This window comes from Danio aesculapii, chromosome 6 (assembly GCF_903798145.1).
Source record: "Danio aesculapii chromosome 6, fDanAes4.1, whole genome shotgun sequence".
NCBI lineage: Eukaryota > Metazoa > Chordata > Actinopteri > Cypriniformes > Danionidae > Danio > Danio aesculapii.
In genome coordinates, this window is record NC_079440.1 from 14,997,902 (window position 1) to 15,017,895 (window position 19,994).

Here is a 19,994-nt window from a genome sequence, read left to right on the forward strand (position 1 = left end):
TGATAGATAAGCTGGAATGAATGAATATACCTAGCCATATTGGCTTAGAAAATAGCAACTTTTCATTCTCAGTCGGTCTTAGTAATGTAACTACTGAAGAGACAAGCTCTAAATATCAATATCAATGATCTATGCTATGCTAAGCTAAAAGTGCTCCAGCAAGACCCAAGCTGAATGGATTAAAAAATGATCAAATTATTTCTAACTCTTTAACTCTAGGTGACTTGGAAAATGAGCCTATTTTCAAAAAAGGTGGATTGTTCATTTACCTTTATTTATTTCCATTCTGCTATGTTCCATCTTTCCAAATAAGATTTTTTTTATTATTGTAATGTATGCCTGGCAGCATTTATAAATGTATATTAAAAAAAAGCTAACGTATTAAATGTATTATTAAAACATTTATTTCAACAGAAAACGCAATGAACTTTTATCCAAAAATAAAATTATTCAGGATTACTCACATTTGACTTGCCCTCAAGTATAATTCCAATCCTTTATTTTACATTTCTTTAATAAGATATTGTGGAGAAGGCTGGAAACCAGTAGCCATCAGTGGTAGAAAGAGTACTGAAAAATCATACTGAAGGAAAAGTACCATTACTTGCCTAAAAATGTAGTGCGAGTAAAAGTATCTGTTGCAAATATTACTCAGAATATGAGTAAAATGTAGACCTTTCAAAAGTACTCAAAGAATAGTGAGTAGCTAGTGTTCCGCTGTAAAACGCTGATGCATTTACAATTTGTGGATGTGTGTGTAAACGTAACATTCTGTAGTACATTTAGTTATTGACCAGCGGGCACACAACGTCATAAGACATTAACATTAGGTTAGATTTAGGTTGTGATGTCGGGTGACCAAAATTCAAGTCTAGCCAGTGTCTAAGGATGTTATTTTGATTTTCAATAACGACATCGAATGACATTGATATTTGGTTGATTTTAGGTTGTGTTAGAAACTGACCAAAATCCACCGTCGAGCCAACATCTTAAACCAACGTCATATTGACATCAAATACTGACATTTATCTATCAGGTATGGCAACCAAAATCCAACAGATAGACATCATAGTGCACTGTAAAAAATAAATCCGTAAAATTTTAGGTAAAAAAATGGCAGCTGTGGTTGCCAGTACTTTACCGTTAAAAATACGGTACAAACCGTAAAAATAATTTGTCATTTTTATGGTGAACTACTGTATTTTATTAATTTATATAGGTAATATGTCTGTATTTTGAATTACCAACATCTACACATCTTTTGTTACATAGTTAGACACGTTAAGACACCCATATGCAGGTGGTGATGAGGAAGTTACATAATGAACCAATCCTCCTCACAATCAACTTTTCCCACAAGCAGAACGGTGTATCAATATATAGAAGGTGTCCAGTGTCATTTACACAGCTACTAAACACCCTTATGGAAGTCATGAAATGAACATTATTATCAACATTAGATGTAACATAAATCTCTAATGTACATAACTGATAGGGAAAACAACTAAAGGATCCATGGTAATGTCAACAAAAAGCATAAAAAGTGATGTGCCATGCAGGGAATTCTGGGAAAGTCAATTTACGGTTATTTGCCGTATATATTAAGGAAAAATACTGTTAACCAGGTTACGGATTTGTACTGTAGCATTTTTACAGTTTTTTACCATTGAAATCACGGTCATTTTTTAGTGTGGTATCGTCCACACAATGTCAAGCTGTAACATCATTAGACATTGATATCTGGATGTTTAAGACCATTTCAGTCATCATACAGTAAACATCCATCATCTTCTCATCAGTGACATGCATCTACAGTCTATGGGTCATTGTGTGTAAGGATTTTGGACATCTTCTTGGACACTTTTAATGCTTCTAAACAGTTTGCTGCCATTATAAATCACTCGCGTCTTGAGGTGGTTCATTGTGATACGATTTACCTTCCATGTGTGATTTGATTGGACAGGAGTCACATGACTGATTTTTCTAATCCCCATAGACAAAAAATAAAATAAAAATAGTGACTGCATGCTGAAAGAAAGTAGTGGAGTAAAAGTACCAATACAGCACTAAAAATGTACTCAAGGGAGAATACAAGTACACATTTTTAAAACTACTTAGTAAATTACAATTCCTGAGCAAAACTACTTAATTACAGTAATTTAAGTATTTGTAATTTGTTACTTTACACCACTGGTAGCCATTGACATCTACAGCAGGACAAAAATAACAACATGGGAGTCAATGATTACCAGTTAGCAATATTCTTCAGAATATCTTGAACTATCCCCTAATGTTTAATTTCTTTATGCTTTTACTTTCCATCCTGTTAATTTGACTTGACAATTTGTAAATAATAAAGTTTAAATGAGAAAAAGGGCTCGACCAGGGCATATTTCAGATTTATAATACTATAGATAACTGTATATTACACCACAAACATTTAATAGTCACCAAAAAACCAAGAACAACCCTTTTTTGGTATGAGAGCTTATAAATCTGTGCTGTTAGATGTTCATAGTAGCAGTAATAACTCAGCAGCAGCAGCAGCAGCAAATAAAACCTTAAATATCATAAGTATCAAGGGTTTTTACTCCCTCAGACCTCTGGTCCATAATATATATCCTATTATATTACATGAAGTGAAATATTATTGTGCTATATTCATGAGGTGAAAATAAAAAACTCTTCAGCGCCCCCGTGTGGCTACCAATGGAACATCTTTCCCATTATAATGTGAAGAGCTCAAGGCCACTGTTTATTAACACGCTAAAGAAGATAAATAAATAAATAAATAACCGTGTGTCATTTCTGATTCGCCATTGAAATATGATAAGCAGATTAACACCACCGAGATAAATTGCTTCTTTCAAAGAGAGCTACTGCAAAGCTGAAATCCGTCCTCAGGGTGTTTGGATTCTCAGCTAAAACCCAATTTGTTGCGCAAGACACTTGAAAGCGGAATTGAATTGTAGCTCTTTACAATAAGCGAATAAACAACATAATCCGACATCAAATATTAAAAAAACAAGTTATCTTTATTACATCTAAATATTCTGATAGTAATAACTGCTTGCCTCCGTAAGGTCTCTTACATATACACACAGTTCTACATAGCGATTTATCATGGCACAGTTTTTTGTGCTTAGAAGCACAGATCACGGTTGTACAATAAACTGACGTAGTTGTACAAGACTCCATGGAACATACATTAATCTTTACATTAAGCAGGATACAGCAATGAGACCAGACAAAATGACGCTTGTTTTCCAATGCACAGAACATTATTAGTGTTTTTTTGTTTGTGTTCATTTCATATATATATTTATATATCTTCTTTTCTCTTTTACACAGCTATTATTTCATTATTAGACCTCTCAGCCAATACGTAATTTAGTTACACCTTTTCATTTGGCTCATAAACGGAGATGACTATAATACATGCCTTTTTAAAAAACAAACAAACAAAAGACAAGGAAAGAAAAGCATAAAAAATGGTTCAAGTTCTCAGTAAATCAGACCTTAAACACACTTTAACAGCAAACGCTGAAAAGTAAAAGTCTTTGGCTCGCACTCAATCCCAGGTCAAACGAATTCAAGTTAATTTAATGGACCATATAATCTGTCATTTATACGCGCACACACTCTTCCACACAAACACACACACATCAATGAATGTCGCTGCACCGGCTTATGCACGCACACACACAAAACACTAATTAAATTTGTTGAATGAAAATGAACCAGTCACTTCAAATGCAACAGCTCTTGGAATCCACTGATCCAGATATGTCTAACGGAGAAACTCCTCCTTGTAATATTCTATCTATGGCTACACGTTACATGAACAAATACACACGTGTACATGCCTACACCCATGAGTCGGGTGAGGCGGGGTAGGGCTGAGTTCTGTATGAAGGCCTGCGTGTGGTGGAGTAGAAGTCCACGTAGTTGGTGTTGGGTTTGAGCACCTGCCGCTCGCTCACCACAGGATAGCGGACCGGCTCGTCCAGGTAAGCGTCCTCGTAGCCTAATGGAGACGACAGGTACATCCCGAAAGTGTCGTAGGTGCCTTGATTGACCTCCTCTGGGTAGTAGAGCCGGCCGTGCTGGGGGGAAAGAAACAAAAAAACTGAATGGGTGGGATGATAAATCGAGGTATTGTGATTCATGGATCGATTCTTAGACTTTTGAAATGAATCGCAATTATCACTGGAACACTTTTTATATACAGTACAGTGCAAAAGTCCTAAGCACCAGCTTTGTTGACCTAACACTTTTGCATAATATATAATCAATCAGTCTCTTTATTAAAAACAAACAGGAAATATAGGAAATATGTACAAATAACACAACAACAGCACAACATTTCTTCTTTGAGTAAAAGTCTGTGTTTAACGTGGCTTCCCTTGGCAACTGTTTTGCTCTAATTGTCCTGAAATTTTCTGAAATAATGCACCACGTAATGTCAGGCTTCTTTTAGCACTTTCCAGAAATATACTTTAGGTTCACAGTGTCATATCTTTCTTTTTCTGTCCAGGTGATCTCATACAGTCTTTATAATATTCAGGTCTGGACCCTGTGGAGGCCATTTTATCACGTTTCATCAGCTATTTTCTTACTCCAAATAGGATTTCACTGCAATTAGCGGATCATTATCATGCTGAAAATAAAAACTATTACTAGCGATGTAACGATTCACCCGACTCACAATTCGATATAATTCACGATACTAATCTCACCAGACACGATTTAGTCACGATTTTTTAACAAAATTATTTCAAACAAATTTAAGGTGAACAAGAGCCCTTTAATTTTTTTCTTAAATGCTGCACATTTTTGCTAAATATATTTTCTGCCATAACTAAAATGCTATTTAAAAATAATAATAATACAAACTAAAGAAGACTCATTATCATAAACAAACTAAAACTGTGACTGGGCTAGGATTTTCCATTTTGAAAAAGAAATATCAGAATATCTCTGTTTTCTGGCATAAGCTGAGATCTTTGCACATTTACAATGTCCCCTGCTGATGAGAAAACTCTTTCACTAAGGGACTGGGGAAAGCCTTTCCTAAATCAGAGAGTAGTGTCTTCAGAGGTGGTCAATAGGCCCTCTGATCCAGGGGATTGGCCACTGGCATAAAAAAACTGATTATAAAATTACTAATTATAAAGTAGAATAGAGAGAGGAGTTGAACACGATTATGAAGGTGAATAATTAATATTACTTGTATAATTAGCCAGCAGCTAGTTCTCTGCAACTCTCACATGGTCGCCCACTGAAGCTAAGCAGGGCTGCGCCTGGTCAGTACCTGGATGGGAGACCACAGGGGAAAGCTAGGTTGCTGTTGGAAGTGGTGTTAGTGAGGCCAGCAGGGGGCTCTCAACCTGTGGTCTGTGTGGGTTTTAATGCCTAGTAAAGGGGATGCTATACTGCTCTGTGAGCGCCGTCTTTTGGATGAGACGTTAAACCGAGGTCCTGACTCTCTGTGGTCATAAAAAATTTCCAGGATGTCCTTCGAAATAGAGTAGGGGTCTGACCCCGGCATCCTGGCTAAATTTGCGCACTGGCCTCTCGCCATCATGGCTTCCTAACCATCCCCATATCATAATCGGCTTCGTCTCTCTGTCTCCTCTCCACCAATCAGCTGATGTGTGGTGTACGATCTGGCGCAATATGGCTGCCGTCGCGTCATCCAGGTAGATGTTGCACACTGGTGGTGGATGAGGAGATCCCCCCACCCCCACAAGGTGTAAAGTGCTTTGAGTGTCTAAAAAAGCGCTATATAAATGTAAGGAATTATTATTATTATTATTATTATTATTATTAATAATTAGTAATAGTATCAGTGTGATACACTTAAGAAGAGATCATCTTAAACATTTTTAAATACTCAATATTAATATGCAAATTATTAAAATATACATAAACTAATTTAAAAATGAGAGGGTGAAATAATCTAATACCTGGTTCTGTAAAAGAACAATTTCTCTTTCAGTCTGAAAAACATCTTCACACTTTCGCTATGAAAACACTGATGCACTGTGTGATCTCTGTAGCACTCGTCAGAGCAAGCGGAGCTGCCAACCATCCGTGTGGTTTGGCTTATTAATCGTTTTTTTGCATATAGATGTCTGTGACAGTAGTTTTTCACCGTGCATCATATTTGTTCTTCTGTTAGTGCATGTAAACGTCTTTTTGCTGAATTTGAACAGTTTGCCTGGCGTACGTTACCGTTGTCATTTTACTGCTGCCCCACTTCTTGCTCGCCCCTGATGTGCAGGTAAAGCGAGATTGCGCCTGTAATCACAGCGCCCCCTCTGTTCAAAACATGTATCGCGATTCATTCAACATTTCAACTGGTTTAAATCATCACATATATGAATCGATTTTCAACCGGCTCACAGTGAATCGCTACATCCCTATTACGACTGAAGTCTTTCCGATGAATGAACAAATGGCATAATTTTATACTTTTTATACTCATGCAACTATATTTTTTTTATTTAAGATAGAAAAAGAAAATAAGGCAGGAGCAAAGAGGTAATCACAGGAGTCACTAAATCTAATCACAATTAATTTGATTACACATTATAACATATTACATGGCTGTCTGAAATACTCGCTTCTGATTGGTCAGTTGTGACATTCCAAGATCATACACGTGCATTATTTTGTGGCAGGGTTTTTGACTGTTTGTCACCATCTTGTGAATGAATAATAAATAGTATAAGCTTTATTAAAATGGTTTCGTTTCTGTCTGCTTTCCATTTTTGACTTTTTGGCGCCATCTCGTGACTGAATAATGCGCAGGTTATTGTATGCTCCATCAGCTTCGTTCAAGCTGGTTTTGTTTCTGTCATTTTTGTGTTTAAATTAAAGACTTAATAAACTATTAGAACTCAGAGCAATGTTTTGTGTCGAATTGTTATATTTTGTAGCAAGTAGCTGTGTGATACGCAAGACAAAGTACATCCAGCAGCTTGTTATGGCAGAATCAAGCCCTTCGGTTTTATACAACAGATACTGCTGATGGGGTTTTATTCTGCAATAACAACACTCCTGGATGTACTTTATCCCTAACTTATTTGCAATGGCATACTCCATGACAAACCCTTTTTCAACATTTTTTACACTTTTTTTTAATCAAGTCATAACTTCAATGGGAGTCTCTCCATACAGTGTATTTCATTCAAAAATCCTATCCATTGGGTTCTTGTTGAAGTATCAAACTGATATAATTTTCAAGTTATTTTTGGAATTATTTCTGAGCTTAGTTTCTGAAAGCAGATGGCGCTCTGGGCTTTGTTTTACATGTACATTTTTAGGGAGTGTGATAAAGAGTACTTGTGATTTTGGTCACCATGAATTTCAATCCACAGGACTAATTTTAAAAAGCTCACTCAAGAACTCTTGTAATTCACAAACATTTTCGTTAAATTATTAACTTTATTAATGACTGTTTTACATTAAGGATTGGCAGTTTGGCTGTTTGTAAAGCATACAGCAGCATCCGGTGATAAAAATGGCATTTGTCCCCCAGAAGTATTCTCATACTAAAGTACAGAAAAAAACATCTTGCAGAATGCAGACAAATGGGTGAAAATTGGTTTGAAGAATGGTTAAGGTTAGAAATCATCTATTAATCTGTAATTTGGAGCTGCAAAATGTTTTGATATATAAATCATGGTAAACTCTTAAAGGTTTTTTTTTTTTTTGCAAAAATAAATGGAAGACAATGTAAGAAAATACATAGAAATACATAAACATCTCACCCAAAGCACAAATGTACTGTGATATACTTAATTTTTAAATTGAATTTCGATGTAGTTTAACTGTACTTAATATTTTTTAAACTGAATTTTACTATATCTGAGCGCACAATGAGGATAGTCAAGAAAGAAAAAACCCGAGGATTGCGTAAACATCATCAGTTGGGATTAAAAGCATTAAATCTAAGTCAATGGTAATCAATTGAAGTGGACATCTGGGTTCAGCTGGCTTCAGATTCAGCTGTTTCTTCTTGCTCACACCAAGAGCCTGTTCACAACTAGAATAATAACTATAAAGACAACTAATAACCATATTACAACAATAACTGCACTAGCATTCCTAACAAACCGAAAATGTTCTGTTCATTACTGACATCTGCAGTGGCTTTTCATCAAATGCTTTTCAATTCATTAAATGTGTAATTGTAAATATTGTTTAACCTTAATGTATTATCATAAATAATAGTTTTTTTCCTAATGGTAGCCATTGACTTGAATTTTATATACCAAGAAGCACAATTTAATTTCAGCTAAAAATCTACCTCAATGGTCAAGGGAATATCTATGGAAAAACATAGCTCAAGGATGCTTTAATATTTTATAAAAAGTAACAAACTTCACAGATTCACACCCAAAATGTTTTTTATCTAGTTACTTATTATAAAAATATGTTTTATAAAATACACAAAATGCCTTTCTAATTTACAATGCAAAAAAAAAACACTGAAAAAAAATGCAAAAAAAAAAAAAACTACACCGCTCAGTAGATGTTTTGTGGACTCTGTTATTCTTTGACTTTTACTATGATTTTTAAAACATTATCTCTTTTTATTATTATAGTTACTATCCTTGCTGTGATTGGATCTTTAAACTCACCTGTGATCTGCGGGACTCCTCCGCTGAAGGCGAGGGGAAAGAACTGATGAAATAGGCTGACTGCTTCCCAGACCCTATCACACAATGACAAATATTACAACACCTTAACATGATTTCTATAAAACAAGCATATAGTTGCAAACGTTTGATGTTTCTCATTCGGTGTCTTAATGTCATATTGATTATTTCACCATATAAAGCACACTGTATAAGGGTTTGTTCACGTATATCTTTTGTATGCTCAAGTTCATTATTTTTAAATGGAAACATCTCCATTTTTTGGAATGTGGCAAGTGCACCACTCATCATGTAATAGGAACCAACCAATCAGCTCACCACTTACAGATTAACACAATTCAATAGACTAATTACCTCAGACAAAACACAGAGTACCTAAACATTGTGGCGCTTTTTAATTTCATCTATAAATAAACCTTCAGAGCTGCAGCAAGGGTTTGACAGTGGTGGTTCCTCTGAGAGCGCAGATGATGGTAGCTTAGCAAAGACAGACACGAGAGGAGCGCAAGCTTAGAAGCATCTTGAGGCTGCTTTCACACCTAGACTTTTGTTTCGGAACCTGTCTCGTTTGCCCAGTTAGCGCGGTCTGTTTGGCATATGTGAAACCAGCAATCGCGCTCGGATCCACGGCAAATCAATCGGTCCAGGTTCGCCTGAATGAGGTGGTCTCGGCTCGATTGAAACAAACTCTGGAGTGGATACGAAGCGATACGATCCGAACTGGGCTATATCACAGTGTATTATGGATATGTAATAGGCAAATATGGTTATATGAAGAGAGAATTATGAGTAGGGCGTGATGTCATCATACCTACCGGTAAATGTGCATTTCATGTAAAATACGAAAGTGAAACTATTAACGAGAGCTGTTTATCCGTTAAGAAAACTGACCGAACTCCAGTCTTGGTTTATCGGTTATTTCTCTCTATAATATAAAGCCTATAATTAGGGCCAGACGGAATCTGCGCACGTTTTTTGCTATTTCTGCTGAGAATTTTGCTAAAAATCTGCGGATTTCTGCGCAATGATTTTGGGAGTATCATAACTAAAACCTTAATATGTGAAATAAAAAATAATACCTTTTAAAAATTTATTTAATGTTTAAAATGCAAATTCAATTAGATTCCCTTTATTTGGTAAACAAAGCAAGTCTCTCATATAATATCTCTGAAAAGACAGATATACTGAAAGACAGAAAACATTACTGTGCATTGTACATAAATCAGATGAACATTATCATAATAGTCAATAATATTACTGTACTTAATTTAAAAACTGAATAAATATACATTTACACACATTTACTCAAGTAAATAAACAGAATTAATGATGGGTTAAAAATCTGTGGAATTCTGCGATCGCAGATTCCGTGTGGGCCTACCTATAATGCATAAGCCAACTGCTATGTATGAGAAAGTCTTACCTCTGATTTATACTTGGTGACTATGTCTGTGGGTGTCACCATTCAAAATGAAAGTGCAGCTTTTGCTTATAATGTCTTATTGCTCATCGTCATAAATTAAAATAAGGATGCATGACAGCTGAGCGGGACTCTATATAAATATAATATATATATATCCATATAATAAACCATGAAACTCTGACCAATGTGAGCAGAGTTTACTCGCACGTGACTTGTTTTAGCTATTTTGGTTCGTTTAGAAACTTTGCCATGTGAAAACGAACCGCACCAAGAACAAAGAGCAACATTGTAACAATTTTAATCCCCGTTTTGGAACAAATTAATCGATTCACAGGTGTGAAAGCACCCTGAAATTGATGAAGGAAACGGCTCGCATTTTCAATATGGTTTTAGATGCAATATGTGAACAGTCCTAGTGTGGTCACGATACTGGAATTTCGGTACCTCTCGGTAATGAAATTTTAAAAACATCCATTTCCCGCTAACATTTGAGTGCTGATAAGCGTGTACTTAAACAGCGTTGATTGGCTATTGTGTTCACATGCTCAACAGAAATGACTGTGATTGGCCGAGAAGGTCATCAGTTCACCACTGTTTACCAAGTGCAAACATAGATACAGTGACACTGGAGCATTTCAAAGCCACAAAGATTAGTCGAGTCGTATGTCAGCTCATAGACAGACCAACTGATCGACGTTGCTTTGAAACGCTCCAGTGTCTCTGTATCTGTGTTTGCACTCAGTAAACAGTGGTTAACTGATGACCTTCACAGACAATCACAGTCGATTCTGTTGACACAATGACCAATCTGCGGTGTTTAAGTACACGCTCAAATGTTAGCAGGAAATGGATGTTTTTAAAACTTCAGAACTGATTAGTACCTAAATTCTAGTTCCGTGACAACACTAACCAGTCCCTAAAGCAGCATTAGAGAAAGTTATGATGTTCAAAATGTCTTTAAATCTTTTGGCATTGTAGCCAAATTTGACCAGTTTGTGCTAGGTGTAAATGCCAACAAAATAAGTAATTGAACAGTTATGATTTGATATGTGGTGTATATAAACAAATAAAATATAGTTATAATATTTGTGCTACGTAGAGCTGTGCAAAAGTACAGTTTTTCTTTACATCTAAATGCACAGTCTGTGGTGAAGCTGTATTTCTGTGAACCACAGTTAGGGTGGAGAGCAAGTCTGAGGGTTAGATGGGTGGAAACGGTTCAACAGACCCGATGAAGACCTCACGCACACTGAGAATCACAGACACATAATCAGACCCTCCAGCCTGAAGTACCACCAATCAATGAAGAGTAACTACGGAGGTCAAGTGCTCTTAAATGAATGACCATTATGGCTTCCGCCAGACAGAGGAGTAAAGCTGATTGCTCTATTAGCTGACGAGAGCATGAGTGAAATATCTATTAGTGCATCAGTCTAGCTTCTTAATTCAAAGACAGATCCTTCTGTTGTTCTGCAAGAGTGCTATGCCATTAATCATTTCCACAGACTTAAAGGGATAGAAAAAGGAAAATCTGATATCAATTCACTCAACCCCAGGGCATCCAAGGTCACTTTTTCAACAGTAGAATATTATAGATGATTTTATATTGAACCATGTCCTTTGGTGATTGATGAAGTTAAACTCAGGCAAATCAATATTAATGTATGTAGGTGGTAGCAATACACAGAGGTCTATTTTACTGAAAAAAAATTATAATATAAAATAAAAATGGCTGAAGGGTGATTAAATTAACAGCAAATTAAAATATGTTATAACACACACAAAAATAATGACTTTATTTAACATTTTATTCACTTCAGCATCAGTTCAGACTACTTATCGTGCTGCAGACATAACCTGGATACACCCATGCTGTGTTTACAAGCAGATGAAGATGAAGTGCATAAAATAAAATCTTTCTTTGTATTCATGTCTGAAGAGTTCTACAAAGACGATCAGGTATGGTCATCCATACTTATTCAAAATAGTCAGCAGGGCCACCATTTGGGGTGGCAGAGATTAGGATGATTCTAAGGGCCCACACTATTTTGGGGGCCCCCAGAGTTACTATTTGGCATGGGACGATAACCGTTTTCAAGGTATACCGCGGTTTGGAAAAGTCAAGGTTTTAAAACCACCAAAATTTCCGTAAGTTATGTGTAAGATTTTTTTATTAACATTTTTTGTTTGTTTTTTAGGACAACAGTATCTCCAGCAGAAAAAAATATCCATGCCATTTTAAATAGTAAACATCTGTGTTTTTGAAACTAATAAAGATAGCAGAAGTGAATCTCAACCCTGCTCTACACTTTCGTATTTTCCCCTCACATCACCAAACCCCCCACCCCCCGGCTCTTTGCTTTTGTACTTTTGTCCGTGACACCTCCCAAAACTCCCCACACCTGCTCTTCACTTTCGTCCACAACACCATCAGATTGTTGTCATAGAGCCTGTACCGGCCAGTGGCCCCCCTGGATGTCAGTAACACATATTAGCAGCACAACATTGATGCTCTCGTGAATACAGAAGAGAAGAAACTGCTGAATAACATCAATATTTTTCTGTGTGTGTGTGTGTGTGTGTGTGTGTGTGTGTGTGTGTGCGTTTTGCAATAAAGTATTTACGTGGCGACACAGTGATGCAGTGGGAAGCACTGTTGCATCACAGCAAGAAGGTCGCTTGTTTGAGCACCCGGCTGTGTCAGTTGGCATTACTGTGTGGAGTTTGCATGTTCTCCCCGTGTTTGCGTGGGTTTCCTCCTAATTCCAGCTTGTAGGTGAATTGGGCAAGCTAAAGTGTATGCCCTGGTCCTCCAGGTAGGGGGTTGAGTGTTGGGCAAACAACCCACCTCATAAAAAAAAAACTAGATGTTACGAAACACCAATATGGTGCGGCTAAACATCAACTTTAGTTGATTCAAGTTGTGCTTCTTGTCTCCAGTTTGTTGTTCTGTATGTTTTTCTTCTGTCTTACTCTGAACTGTGAGAATACAAACCAAGTCAAAAAAGGTGGAGCTCCAGAACACACCCACCGATAGTGTAGTCATCACTAACCAATTGTATGTCAAAGGTGTTCAGGAGCCAAAACAAACTTCCTCAAAAAGTTTGCTTTGTTGAGCTCTTTCAAACTGCTGAACAAACTTAGTTTTGGCTGGATTTTGTTAGAAATTACATCATTTTTTAAATTAAATTTTATTTGAAGTAAACTGGGGTAATTGATAGCAGAAGCATAATTTTTGCAAACTATCTGGTTCACCCAAAACTATTGATTCTGTCATTATTTACTCACCCATGACTTGTACCAATCCTGTTTAAGTTTCCTTTTTTTTTTTTGAACCCATAAGAAGATATTTTGAAGAATCACTGTATCCAGTAATCACTGACTTCAATAGTATTTCCTGCTATGCAAGTCAATGGTTAACAGTTTTCAACATTCTCTAGAATATCTTCTTTTATGTTCAACAGACGAAATAAACTCATACAGGTTTGGAACCACTTGAGGGGGAGTAATTGTTCATTTTGGGGTGAACTATCCCTTTAAGATTATTGGCTAATAGAGTTTTTCTCTGACTGCACAGTCTTGGTCACACTATCAGAAAACCATTTCAGAGGCAGAAAATCATTTCAGATTGAAAAAAGAAAAAAATACGTTTTGATGGAGGACTCTGAAAGCCATTTTACCTTATCTGTGCACAATACAAGTGTGGCTATTCCCTTAAAACGGCCTGTTATGAAAGTCTGTTACTTCAGAAAAGCTCACCTGTATATTGACTTGTGTTTCTGTTGGCGTCTCCATAATAATTATGAAGTTGCATAGATGACTGGGTCCTTCGCTGATTTAAACGCTGACTTCTTATACCCAACATGGCAGGGGAAGAGGTGGCACTGCCTCCTAAATGTGGAAGAATAATGATTAACAATACACTAATTGATCAGCCTTTTGAGAAGTTAGTAACGTCTCCGCAGGTTCTACAGAATGACAATGTGGTTACTGTAGCCCACCTGACTGGATGACAGGGGACATTTGTACGTTGCTGGTTGGCAGAGTTGGTTGGGAACGGTATCTGTCCCGTTCCAGCGTTGACACTGGGGTGATGAAGTGATTCTGGTTCCAACCATCCTGATAAACCAAACAACACACAGTTCAAGCTACTAATATTCATCTCAGAGCATCTCATCACAAAGGATTTTTAATGCAGTTAAGTTGGGTTGTTTTTAAAGTCTTGGTTGATTTACAGGTATTGTATGCATTTTATGCCATTTTACTTACACTAAACATTCTATTAGTATGCATTGCCTGCAAATGGGGTATAAAATAATAATAATTCCAGCATTTTTTTGTACATTTTTTACTTTTTGTTTTCCAGATAAACATCTTAATTGATAAAATCATAATTGAAAAGTAAATGTGAACCGAACATGTTCAAGGTACTTAAAAAATGTGTGAAGTGAATGCTTAGAAACAAGAAAAACTCAACTCATAACTTAATTCAATAAATCAGGTCTCATTGACTTATTATGATTGATTGATTACACTGATTAATCATGATTCTGACGATGTGATAACCTTGGATAAAAATATCAGTTTCACGGTATTGTGATTACAGCTCTAAAATCTTTTATTTTTTCAATGTCTGGATAAAAACAACGTTTACCCCCATTGACACAATATATTTTATTTTAAGAAACATTTCAAATGTTGTGGCTTAATTAAAATAAATCATTGACTTCTGCGGTCTTTATTAGTTTCAAAAACACTGATTTCTTTAAAACTTGAAAAGGCATCTTTAGATATCTTTCTTTTCTTGGGATATAAAGTAAGCCACTGCACCGTCTACAGCATGCTTGGATGTTGATTTATAAGCGACATGAGTGCCTAACATTGATTATTTTTTATTCATCATGCCACAAAATGACAAAACGTATGTCATGACATGATGTTAACATCAAGAAGTCAATAGCTAATGGTTTCAAACATTATTTAAAATGTATTATTTTGTGTTCAACAGAAAAAATAAACACACAACAGAGTTTGAACGTGATAAAATGTCCATTTTTGGGTGAACTATCCCTTTAAGAGGATAAAGGGATATGTACCTTTTTGTAGAAGGTGCGCAGATCTCTGTACTGCCAGAGAGTGTTTAGCACCTGAGCTGCTGCTTTGACCACCTTCATGGAATACCTGCAGAAAACAACAATAACTCAAACACTCCCACAAAAAAAAAAAAAGTCTCTTTATTTATATATACAGTGCTCCGCATATACGAGTACCCTCTCACAAATCTCTCATTTAAATGAACAGTTTCTATAGGAAGCTTTACAATATTATATTGTGCATATGGGACATTCAACCAGAAACTTACATTATTTGTCCCTGAAATGAAAACATAAATACAGTAAATAAAAAGTATTTCATCCTAAAAATGTCTAAAATGGACTGATAGTTGATTTCTTTGAGTTGTGAGGTAAAGGAATATGTCATTTATTTGGTTCTCAGATTTTTGTTCCTTGTTATTTACACTGTACAAACTCTATTATTGTCCTTGTCCTCAGCCTAATTGAACCTACAGCTTTAATATTAAGTTTAAATTGTTATCATTCACATCAATTGATTAAAAAACATGAAATTATAAATAAATTCTCCAAATAAATACTACAAATATATAACACAAATAAATTTACAATTTTCCCCATTGTTACAGTCCGGTATTTATTTATTTATTATTATTAATATTCTCTAGACGAGCATTGTAAATTGGGGTTCGTAACACCATGTTTCTGTCAGTCCTGTCACAGTTGCATTAAATTTAACATAAAATGCGTGCATTACACGTTTAAGGCTATGACTCGGAAGTGACATCATTTTACGGAGAAGAAGCTGACAGTGGTCAAGGATGTGTTCTATCATTGAATTGTATGATTTTATGCTTGTTTTTTTGAGGATGACAAGCTTAAGTCAAGCCCTGCCACACTTATTATAGGTGAAAATGTACGGTTCTTGTAGGTTCTTGTATGTCCCACAAACATTAGTTTAGTCAGTACTGAAGCCAAATCTGGAGCTAATCAAACAAAATAACATGATAAAGGTAAAAATTAATACATTCAAATTTATGTTAGCGAAAAATAAATAAAAAAATATATATTTTTAAAAGAGCAAAAAATCTATAAAATTTTGTTGAAATTTATTAGTTTGTGTTCCATATTTGGAATAAACTTAAATGCACTATCTTTATATTTTTAAGATGTTCAATGGCTAAAATACTATTTTAATAACTATATCCATTTAATAAACCAGTTTTGTCCAATTGCACCAAAATATGTGACCTATATTCACTGAGAAATAGATAAAAATTTTCTTTTTCAAAATGGGGTGTACTCATTTATGTTGAGCGCTGTATATCCATTTGAACTATATTGTACATTAATAGCAACAGATTGCATGTCATTAAATTGTACGCCAACACCAATCTACATATAAAGCTGCCCACATCAAACAGCCCATAAAAGAGCCATGTACCTCTCTCCGCGTCCTCGACTGATTGTAACCAGTTTGTCGATGCCGCCGGTCTGGGCGAGCGCTCGGGCGTTCTCCATGTTCCTGCTCGTGACCTCGTGCAGCGCACAGCAAACCGCCGCCACCGTCTCATCTGACAGCAGCGAGGGCCCGTTGCCAGGCAGACGGGTCACCAGGTCCCGCATGGCGTATTTTCCTTCAAAGCAACCCAATTCAGCAAACATTTATTTTAGAAGATGCAAAGCCAGTTTTGATGGCTGCATAAAACCAACATATAATAAAAAAAGAGAATGTAAAACAGTTGGTAGCGATACGTTTGAGGGACTGACCGATGAGCTCTTTGTTCCTGGCGTCCAGAGCCATGTTTCGTAACGCAGTGGCCACAGAGCAGACCACCCTGTCATTATCCATTCTCAGCAGCTCCACCAGAATGGGCAAACCCTTCTCTTTACGTACAGCAGCGCGGATGTAAGACGCAAACTATGGTGAGAAAGAGGAAGCTTAATTTTATGTGCAGACAGAAAAAGCAGCAAGTTTGATCAAATCGAAAGACTTTTCTCAAGTTTGACAAAAAATAGTCAAAATTTTTAGCATCCTGTGATTTGTTTTATTTTCAAATATTTCCCAAATACTGTTTAACAGATTAAGCAATTTTTCACAGTATTTCCTATAATATTTTTTCTTCTAGAGAAAGTCTTATTTGTTTTATTTCGGCTAGAATAAAAGCAGTTTTTAATTTTTTTTTAAACCATTTTAAGGTCAATAGTATTAGCCCTCTAAGGCAATATGTTTTTTTGATTGTCTATAGCAGTGTTTCCCAACCCGGTTCCTGAAGGCACACCAACAGTACACATTTTCAATGTCTCCCTAATCAAACACACCTGAATCACCTAATTAGAACATAAGAAGAGACTCCAAAACCTGAAGTTAATTAGTCAGGTAAGGGAGACATCCAAAATATGTACTGTTGGTGTGCCTCCAGGAAAAGGGTTGGGAAACACTGGTCTATAGAACATGCCTAATTACCCTAACTTGCCTAATTAACCTAGTTAAGCCTTTAAATGTCACTTTAAGCTGAATACTAGTATCTTGAAAAATATCTAGTAAAATATTATTTACTGTTATCATGGCCAATATAAAATAAAGCAGTTATTAGAAATTAGTTATTAAAACTATTATGTTTAGAAACATATGTTTAGAAACTTTCCGATAAACAGAACTTGGGAAAAAAAATATACAGGGGGGCTAATAATTCAGGAGAGCTAATAATTCTGACTTCATCTGTCCATTTATTGATGCTACAAAAATCTTTTGTTTTTCAAATTAAATATTTAAAAGCAAGCTAAACTGTTGCATTAAATAAAATTTGCATAAAATGAATATAATTAACTACATTGGGTGTCATTCAATCAAAATGCTGCATTAGTCTATTTCTACGTTTATACCCCATTCCAAAGAAATGCATACTTTAAAACTACATCTAGTCATATAGCATATGTGTGTGTACAGGACATATTCCTCATTCACCAGCCAATTAAAGACCTTCATATAATTCAGTTCTATTCTGAGCAGAGCGGTTGTATAATTCAGTTTATAGAATAGTGACCACAATCTGCTAACCCTCCAGGTCCCGGCGGAGAGATTCTGCAGAGACCCAGCTGCTCCTTCCAGCGTGGCCGGGTTCGAGCTCTCTGCCAGCAGAGTGAGGTACGGCTTCACCACAGACGGATGCCACAGCATCTCGGCCCCCTTTGGACTTCCAGAAAATCCTGGAATGGGCCCCACTCCATCCCACTGCATCAGAGGATTACGCACAGAGACATAGAGAGCTTTGAAATGAAATAAAGCATGAAAGCCAAACTTATTTGAAAGATGTAAAATCAGATATTACTTTCACTTCAGTTTATTGTAATGATTCATTATGGGGTGTTCACATCAGATGCGAATAAATCGTGTTGTTCGTGTGTAAATTTTGCATTTACTCGGTTTATTTGCACGACAAATTCGCTTTGTTTGGGCGTCAAATGCGCTTCGCAACACATGCGGATTTGAGTCATGGGCAGGGCGTCTCTCTGCCCGGTGACCTTAGTTTCATTGCTAAATGGCTAACATGGATTTTATTGAGAGAGTAGCTGTGCTTTACGTGCTTTAGGAAGGCTGAAAAACAGTGTATATTCATTCAGCGCTGTGTCTGAGTCAACTAGATCCTTTCAGAGGTGTACCCAGCTTCGTGAGATCATCAACTCTAGAAACTGTACCTGGATAATGGAAGCTTTCAGCTGTGCTTCAGACTGAGCTGAGCCCAGTTTGATGAGCTGTTGTCCGGTGTGGGCAACAGGATTTTCCCTCGGGACACCAACAACAGGCGCTACGTTATGATCATGCCTATACTAGAGCAAGCTCCTGATTGGTTAATGCGGCGTTAATGTCCGCTGAATTTGATCAAGCTCAATTTGTCAGATGCTCACTTCGCACCACTTCATTTGTGTAAATCATCATTCACGCCACCTCAATAGCACCGCAGGATGTCCATTTGCGTCTTTGCGTTGACTTAACATGTAAATCACTCATGTTTGGCACTTCTGGTATGAATGCACCATTACAGTACTGAATCCTAATAACAATGCATAGTTTGTTTAAATTAGTCCTCTCTCTTTTAAACCAATGACATTTTCAGTTGTTTACTATTAAGATTTAAAGTGATATAAATAAATCACTTATTGCATTTATAAAATTAATGATTTATAAAATTGTAGAAAATAAAACCTTGTTTTAAAGTTTGACTTTAAATTTCTACATTTCTCTAAACAAGGGAAATTTATTTGAAAATCATAAAAGACAGCATAGAAATCAAGAATTTTTGATCATTTACTTGAACAAAAATTGTAACCAAACCAAAGAAAGTTAGAGAAAATGGTGTAAAAGCAAAAACAGACTATTTTGCAATGGCGTAGCAAATAGTAAAAACTTAAAGCAAGACGTACAGTCTTAAAGGCATTTATTGTTGTCCTAACAAATGTAAGTTTTGTTTTTTTAAAGAATTTTTAGAAATTTTAAAGATTTTTTTTGAAAAACAAAACAAAAGCCTGATTCAAATGTAGTTTTTGTAGTGCAGAGCTTTAGTTATTGCTGTGTATTTTAATAGAATTTTTAAAATAATTTTGTACTCTCTGGATTGTGGCTGAAAGGGCATTCGCTGCGTGAAACCTATGCCGGAGAAGTTGGCAGTTCATTCTGCTGTGCCGACCCCTGAATAATAATGGACTACGCCGAATGAAAATTAATTAATGAATTTTGTACTCACTTTAAGTACAACTTTTTCCCATATACAAACATATCTTAGCATTAAAGTTTGAGTTTAGCTACAATATTTTATTTATTTGGAGATC

At 36.0% G+C, this 19,994-nt stretch overlaps 1 protein-coding gene across 5 annotated transcripts in view; it reads right to left on the reverse strand.

The window, feature by feature from the left end:
• Window positions 1-3,014: 3,014 nt before the first annotated feature.
• pkp4 (plakophilin 4) overlaps window positions 3,015-19,994 on the reverse strand; it is a 96,850-nt gene continuing 79,870 nt past the window's right edge. For all 5 annotated transcript variants that reach the window (XM_056459622.1, XM_056459621.1, XM_056459626.1 and 2 more), the window contains 8 exons: window positions 18,226-18,399; window positions 16,935-17,085; window positions 16,609-16,801; window positions 15,189-15,273; window positions 14,094-14,211; window positions 13,852-13,983; window positions 8,652-8,725; window positions 3,015-4,106 (listed from right to left, as the gene is read on the reverse strand). In XM_056459622.1, coding sequence (XP_056315597.1) covers window positions 3,867-4,106; window positions 8,652-8,725; window positions 13,852-13,983; window positions 14,094-14,211; window positions 15,189-15,273; window positions 16,609-16,801; window positions 16,935-17,085; window positions 18,226-18,399 — 1,167 coding nt within the window. In that variant the 3' untranslated portion in view covers window positions 3,015-3,866. The remainder of the gene's footprint in view (window positions 4,107-8,651; window positions 8,726-13,851; window positions 13,984-14,093; window positions 14,212-15,188; window positions 15,274-16,608; window positions 16,802-16,934; window positions 17,086-18,225; window positions 18,400-19,994) is intronic.